General features: G+C 41.5%; 1 protein-coding gene and 1 long non-coding RNA gene across 3 annotated transcripts in view; one reads left to right on the top strand and one right to left on the bottom strand.

Moving 5' to 3' along the window:
• LOC107833060 (uncharacterized) overlaps positions 1-737 on the bottom strand; it is a 15,487-nt gene extending 14,750 nt beyond the window's left edge. The window contains exon 1 of the long non-coding RNA XR_001658769.1: positions 622-737. This is a non-coding gene — a long non-coding RNA (uncharacterized LOC107833060). The remainder of the gene's footprint in view (positions 1-621) is intronic.
• Positions 1-7,987, top strand: part of syn3 (synapsin III) — a 102,010-nt gene that overhangs the window by 35,736 nt on the left and 58,287 nt on the right. For both annotated transcript variants that reach the window (XM_007573070.2, XM_016661195.1), the window contains exons 5-6: positions 6,566-6,722; positions 7,862-7,951. In XM_007573070.2, the coding sequence (XP_007573132.1) occupies positions 6,566-6,722; positions 7,862-7,951 (247 nt within the window). The remainder of the gene's footprint in view (positions 1-6,565; positions 6,723-7,861; positions 7,952-7,987) is intronic.

The raw sequence follows: 7,987 nt of genomic DNA, 5'->3' as shown, positions 1-7,987 counted from the left end.
ATATGGGAAGTGTGGAAGCCTCTACTGTATCAAATTGACATAGGTAAATAGGTTCTAAGGTAAAAACCCAGCGCATACAGTGTTCATGTTTTGTTTGTTTTTTTTTTCATCCAGTCGGCTTCCCGCGCCCCCTGCAATGACACCGGGCCCCCTCTAGGGGGCGCGCCCCACAGTTTGGGAACCTCTGCAGTAGAGGCTTCCACACTTCCCATATTTGTGTCCTCTGTCACTTTTATCAGCAGTTAAAACTGTTTAATCCGTTGTTAACATGTTGTAACCTGTTTTTCCGAGCCGCCTTTAAACGCAACATGAGCGCTACGATGCTCGCGCTGGGTTTCCACCTGTGAAGGAGACCTGTTGCTGCTGGGCGGAGCTACGTAGGTTTGTGTTAGAATCACGGCAGCTAATATCAATATAGAACCTTAAGCTTAACAAGTACCTTGTAGGCTACCGATGTTGGTGTCTGTTTTCAGCTACGTACATTCATTTTGCCCCCCAAAAAGTCGATATCGGCATTGTCTTGGTATTATGCATTATGTATTTTCCAGGCACATAGTGCCATTTTATACCACTATATGCAATAAAGTATTGAGTATATGCAGCTATAAAAATGCTGCATACATCAGATATGACAAAGAAATTCCACTTTGCAATTTAACGCCTTAAAATCAGGCCTCTGTCTCTTTAAAACACTCCTGTTCTTTCTAACACTCTGCCTTCAGGAAGTCATTACAACATGGCTCCTTTATTAACCCTCCAACTACATTTTAACCAGAGCTGAACAGAGAAGTAGCTCCTGTAATGAGCTCAGCTGATGCTCAGTTCCACCAGGTGTTTGCTAATTGTTTCTGGCTAGTCTGAAGGAGATAAGTGAGGGGGAGTTGCGAGGGAGGACTGCTCTGTGAGGTTGATGGTTAGAAGCATGGAAACCGCAGCTTCAACATGCATGAAACGCATGAAGCAACATGCCAACTTTGTTAAGACATTAAAACATGATTATCAAGCTAAAAAAATCTATTTTACATCATACTGCCCCATCCAACACTAGCCAACTAGATGGTAAATGGTGTCACCTGGGCAGTTTGGAGAGCCCTTACCTTAACCCTCTTTTCTCAAATTTGAAAGTGCATCAACCATAATGCCAGATCATTTCCTCTAGTTGTGGAAAAATAAATCCCTCTTTTTTAACCAAAAATCAAAAAATGTAACATCCTTCTGGGTTAATCTGGGTTTTTATGTGAGGGTCTGATGATTATTTAGGGTGTGTGAATGTGCTTTCCTTAAGACGCATGTGAACATAATGACAGACTAGAGGAGCTTTGAGACCCACATTTATCATAATACATGTCAAACATCACTGTACCAGCTATTGGAAGGAAAAATATCCTTCAATGCGAATGTTCCTTCAAATTTACTCAGTTACTTTTCAGCTTTATTACTCAGTTTTCATTGGATCGCTCCAACATCAGCAGGTATAGACAACATCAGCCTTTCCTAAGGCAGAGTGTGACTGACACAGACTCAGTTTTACCTGCAGAATATGAAAACAAGCAAATACCTGTTGTCAAAACCGTCTGTAGCAATTTGCTGAGTGTGCAACGTGGCATGTGTAGCGTAGCAGAACGGTATGCCACAAAGTACAGTAGTTGTGGCATGTTGTTTCCAGATGAAATTCTGCAGTCAGCCCTTTGGCTTCTCTGGCTCTCGCTGCCAAAACCTCCATCAAGCTTCTCCGCTCAGAGTGGGAATGCTGATCTGGCCGAACAGCAGATGACAGCAGCCAAAGTATGAGAAGCCTGAGAGCAGCCTGTCTCCTTTCTGCCATAACCACAGATTCCCAGCTGTACTAAAAAAAGAATGCACAACAAACAATTAGCCAGCACTGATCGGTGTCTCTCACTTGATTGGTAAACCTTTAACGAGGAAGTGGTTTGCTAAGATAATTGAACCATAGGTATCTTGGGCTGTCACCAGATCCCCAAACTAAAAATGGGGGAGAGGGGATGAAATGTGAGGCGAAAGTTGTAAAACTGTCGGGAACATTCTCTTTACTGCTCTTACAGGGCTTAATTAATGCTGCTGCAGCACACGTAACGGCGCCCGCGAGGACCCTAACACCCGCAATAATAGTGAAAGTCAAAAAATCTAACTTCCTTTTAGTAGGTTCAGCTGGGTTTTTATGTGAGGGTCTGATAATTGAGCCAACAGACGATTATTGTAATGACCTTTATGAACATCGTTAACCCATTCAGCCCACACTGGTAGTGCACTGGTTTTCATTACATGTTTGCATTACATGTGTTACTCGACTGCCAAACCGATCATTGTGATAATCTTAATGTAGAATGCATTAACATGCTCCCCTCAGGGGGCTGTTGCAGAACCAGAGGGGTAAACATGGGCTGTCCAGCAGAACCACCTTAGAGACTAAAACTGGTCAGTAAATCATCAGGAACCATGTTGACTTTGGTGAGCAACTTCCATTTACTAGGCAACGGTCAATGAGAGATTTTAGCAGAGACTCTCATAGTTGGGTAAGTCTTTGTGCTAGTTGGAGTATGATTCATTCGAGGGAAAATTTCTGAAAGCTGAAAGGACTTCAGCTTTCCCAGCTTTCTTGTCAATACAACATTGTTTCGTAATAGTGAAAAAGAGCTGCTGGACATGCTTACGAAATGTAATGCCTTGCTGCCGATCATTTGGTTGCCTCAGGAATTCTTCCGCTCTCAAACAATCATTTCTTTTTCTACATAATCTATCTTATAATGATTTGCTATAGTCTGAAGGAATCAATCCGAAAAATCACAACTCCATAGAAAGATAAGTTATTTCAAAAAGTCGTCTCATTTGAGGAAATTTCCCCTTGAAGGGGGAATGATCAGACTGAAACGAAATTGAGTTTGTCTTTCTTCTTGTGTAATGCTAAGGCACAAGTGGTATAAATATTTTCTTCAAAGTACTGACCTTTAAAGTCCAAAAAGTCTCAAAACAAACCTAGATGTTATTTTGGTGTCATGCAGCGGCATCTGTTCTTGTTAACAGGAAAGCAGAGAGTTTTCTCTGTAAGGTGCATTTCCCTGTGACGGCATAGAGCCCCCGCAGCACAATGCAGCATTGTGTATCCACCCTGGACTGAGCCTCGGTATGTACTGTTTGACATTTGTGGCATTCCCACTGAGTTTTACCGCGATTAGTCTTATCAACGTGAGACAGGCTGATGGAGGAAGATAAGGCCTTCATCAGCTTTTGAGACAAGCACAGGGCCTTTATGGAGAAAAATGCTCTCTGGAACACACATATTCCTTCAGAGCTTATTAGAAGGTCAGAGATTCTTCAGGATAATGGGATCTGGAGACCAAATGGCAGCGCATTGTCCCAAGTATGAATAGCTTCCAGTCTAAGGAATGTTGATAAAAAAAAAACATACATCATCATCTTTTGGCACTAATTTTACTGTAGAAAAGTCACAGACATGTCAGTCCTGGGGTATGTTCATAGTTGTTCCTTCTCTTCTTTTCTTCACATTTTTCACTTCTGATACCGATATCTGAGATTTAGTATCGGCTGATACCGATCCGGTACAGAAGAACCTATGAACTGACTTGAAACATTTCTTCTTTTTCTTTTTTCTTTTTAAAAACAGACATAAATGTACCAAATTACAAATTAATTTGATAACTCTGCAACAGTACAGCACACTTAAATACAACAATAGCTTCACAACTTTGGTCCAACATATAAAAACAACACAGCTTGAATTTGTTCAATCAGTGCAGTTAGGTGTAGAACAGCTGATGTAAAAATAAATAATGTAGAAACTGAAAATGGCAAAAACAACAATGTTGAATACCTTGGTAAAACGTGAAAACAATAAACTGCAACAAACCTTCTTTCAAATGGTTCAGAAAGAGCAAATATGAATGATGACAATGTAAAATATAATGAGACACAGAGGGCGTTATTCATGGAACACATGCTGCCTGTGTCCCATGTGGCTTGTAGGGAAGTACTAACAGGACTACGTCTGAATCTCTTTCAAGGATCAGTAGCGGTTTTTCTTTTACACGGCCAAACTTCTGTAGCGTTGTCCTGTCAACAGATTCTCCCACCTGAGCTGCACATCTCTACAGCTTCTCCAGAGCTACCCTGGGCCTCTCTGCTGCCTCTCTGATTAATGCTTCCCTGAATCAGCCTTTCAGTTTGGCGACATGAGAAGGAGAGCCAGCATGACCTTTGCTAAGCCAGTTAATTAATCCCCAAAGAGAGATGACATAACCTGCTCATCTCGTCAGTTCATGAAATCCAAGGAAAGCAAAACGGAAAACAAGTTATTGAAGGAAAAAAAACTAAAGTATGCGAATCTAATTTTGTTCTAATAAATGTGAAACGGTTGAGGACTTCAGGTTCTTCATGAAACACTTGGATTCACTCCCAGAACAGTTTGTAAAGGAAGGATCAGGCTAATTGGATCGATGAGAAGTTCTTCACCTATTCAGCCCGACAGTCTGAGACTAATGAAGCTCATGACCATCGACACACACACACACACACACACACACACACACACACAGCCCAGCCGGTGTGTGTTCATATGCTGACAGAGTTTGAGAAGTGCTGGAGACTTCTGTCCCCAACACATTCAGGTCGCAATGGGATGTTTCACTAAGGAAAGATGTCACTCATGATGACTGCATACTAAAATGCATCCAGTCTGTCACTTATTGTAGGAAACTGTAAGCAGCTCTGAGGTTTCAACATATAAATGATCTGGTCTGTTCCACCTTCCGATTAACAGAAACGTTAATCAGCAAATATGATCCAGCTGAGTGGATTCTTCCTGATGTCTTAGGACTTTAGAGGAACATGATCTGCACAATGTCAAAGATGAACAATATCAGCAATGGGCCTGCTGCTGCCAAACAACATGGGAAGGGTTGGAAGGTCACTTCCAAAGAATCTGAGGTCCAGATTGATAAAAATTCAGTCAGAAGTCAGACTGCTGTAAATGTCAGAGAAATTGCAAATGAAAACAAAAGCTCCATCCCATTCTTCAGTTAGCATGTTCAGTGTTGAAGTTCATAATAGAACCACCATTGAAAAAACGTTTGAACCAGTACAGTTTGTTTGAACAGGCTACTGGTAGTAAGCCTTGTATTAAAATAAACGTGGATGCAAAAAGAAATGCAGCACATCAACACAAACGGCACACCAACTGTCAGGCATCATTGTGGACGGATGAGGATTTGGTCTGGGACTTGTTCTCTTTAAGTTGATCATAAACTGAGTTGCACAAAAGTATTTTAGGTTCGGTGACGGTGTGAACACGGATCCTGTTCAGCGTATGTTTCTGGCAGTGTTGCTTCATGTTGTCTTTGGTGATCAGCCAGAGTCAACAGGGCAGGCTGCTATGAGATCAAGTTGACTTTTCACAACTTCAGTCTAGGTTTTAATAAAACATGACATTCTTAACTTTTTGAATGAACACAGTAGTTGTACCAATGTAATTTGATGCATTTTTAAAATCTTTTTTTTTTTTTTTTATGTCAGTTGGACTTAAGTAATTTGAGGATAGCGAGACGAGTCCTGGTGTCTTTTTGTTGTTCTGTACCTTTTGTACTTTTGGTTGATTTTCACCCACACTCATTGTGCCAACCTTTTATCAATACCTAACTCAAAATGGGGTTAGGGTGCAACCAGGTGCTATTATTTAAACAGATAATGTCAGCTTATGTTATCCTCCAAGTTTATTTCAAATTCACAAAAAGCCTTTAGTGGAGTCTGGGAGTCTTACATTGCTGCTATAACAAACAAGCATAGATTTTCAGTTTGTTTTTTTGCTAACTGTAGCATAACCGTAACCACCTATGCGATGAAGATTCACACCAGCCTTGTTTTGTCCGCTTCAATCAAACTCTGGTTTATTTGCCTAGAAAGATCAGTTTGTTTGGGGAGGTGTGGATGCCCAACCTCACCAAAAAAGCAAACTCTGGTCTGACTAAAAACCGGCTTGGTTGAAGTGAATGCAGTTTGAATGTGTATGTGAACGCCGAGCAGACTGGAGATCACTCCAGAAGCAGGCTGCGGACAACAGTGCAGGGCATTCTGGGTGAATGCAATCAAAACAATCTTCTTAGTCTAGCGGTAGTGAGAGAAATGGCTTTTGGTCCTTCAACCTTTAAAATCTCACACTGCTCCATTTTTGTTTAAATCTCTTGAAGAAGGAGGTTGAGCTCTGTGTCTCCAGAGGTTTTTATGTTGCTTCCTTCAACGTAGCAAATGTTGCAATTTCTGTGCCCAGTCGAACTCAGTCTACCAGACTATCGGGTGTTCAGACGTCCTTATAGACAAATAAAAACTAGTCCTTCAGAGAGTTTCTGACATGGCGCTCTTCTGTCCACCACCCACCTCAAGAAATTCTCACAACTCTTTGCCATCTGGTTTTGAAATCTGCCATCCGATCAGTTGAGCCAAATGGTTTTTCCTGGATGCTGAGGCCTTTCACCTAATGCATTTTAAATTTGACCAATCTGTACACGTTCATGGTTCCTTTGATGTCTGTCTGCAGGTCTTTTAAGCCAGACTTCGTCCTGATTCGCCAACACGCCTACAGCATGATTCCTGGCGAGGACTTCAGGAATGTTGTGATCGGCCTGCATTTCGGTGGCGTGCCGAGTGTCAACTCCCTCTTCTCTCTATATAATTTCTGCAGCAAACCTTGGGTGGTAAGCAGTCTTAAACAGCTCTCCCTGCTCTGTTTTAACCTCCATAGGGTGCTCAGACTTACCCTCTCAGCAGCTGCCTCTGGCTGATTTATAAGGGCCATTACATGGAGCAGGAACACCTGTGCCTGGAGCAGGAGGTCTTTGTCACTGTACTTATTAGTAGCTTTGTAGGAAATGAAAAGCCAGAAATCTCCAGTGAAAAACATGTAAATGCTTAGCTCTGTGTGGCTTCATGAATGTTGTGTTGTCAGGTACAATTTGAGTTTAAAGTATGTTTCACCAGGACTGACACTTTTATGCTGTTTGGTCTGAAGAGGTACTTTTGCTTCCCGTGGTGGTCAAATCACTGCATAGTATCCCTAGAGTCTGGATCTGCCCGTACAAATCAATTACAATGAAACATAAGTTCAACCCAATGCCTGTGTGGCGCCCAGTGTTTCTAGAAGGGGTCATGGATGTTGCCTTAACACGCTGTTTGAACAACGGCTGGTAGAACCAGCTCTGACTGGGTGGACCTCAACCGTTTCAGTCCCATTTCCTTAAATTTTCAGACAATGAAAAGCTTTTATCCCAGTGCCAGACGGTAACTTCAAGATGAGCCATCAACCAGCTGACATCCTAATCATAAATGTCCTTAAGTATACAGCGCTAGCTCCATTGCTCTCTTACAGATTTCTGTTTCTAAATTTTTTTGTCACTCTTAGATCATCATGCTAATTTTATATCCATTAACCTTCCTGCGGTCGTAAGAGACTGGGTCATTTGGACCCTGTGTGCGGTCTGGCAGGGTCGCATTGACCCCATGTTTTACAAGTTTTTTTGTTTTTGTGGTTTCGGGAACCAACTGCCGCACTCGTCCTGAGGGTCACCAAGACTGCAGGAGAGTGATAGAAAACCTTAGTAAAATACTGAATGTAATTTTGAACTGGTAATTTGAGTAGTTTTTTCACCTTATTAATGAAATCATCTAGTTTTGGACTTATTCATGTTATCTCCGTCTGACTTTAAAGTTTTTTTTCATTAAAAAACAATATTTAAGGGTGAAGAAAGCTAAATTAAGAGAAATTTCTAAATGCTTTTTCATACAGCTGCAGGTTCTACCCAACACCTTTTGTCCTCTTGTTTATTTCTCTTCACAGTTTTCTCAAATGATTAAGCTCTACCACTCCCTCGGCCCTGAGAAGTTCCCCCTAAATGAACAAACCTTCTACCCAAACCACACACAAATGGTGAGTGATTTCTGAAGTTATTCCCTAGAAAACCAC

The sequence above is a fragment of the Poecilia formosa genome, unplaced genomic scaffold (assembly GCF_000485575.1).
Source record: "Poecilia formosa unplaced genomic scaffold, Poecilia_formosa-5.1.2 Scaffold318, whole genome shotgun sequence".
In the NCBI taxonomy this organism is placed as follows: Eukaryota; Metazoa; Chordata; class Actinopteri; order Cyprinodontiformes; family Poeciliidae; genus Poecilia; species Poecilia formosa.
This window is presented reverse-complemented; position numbering and strand designations above follow the sequence as displayed.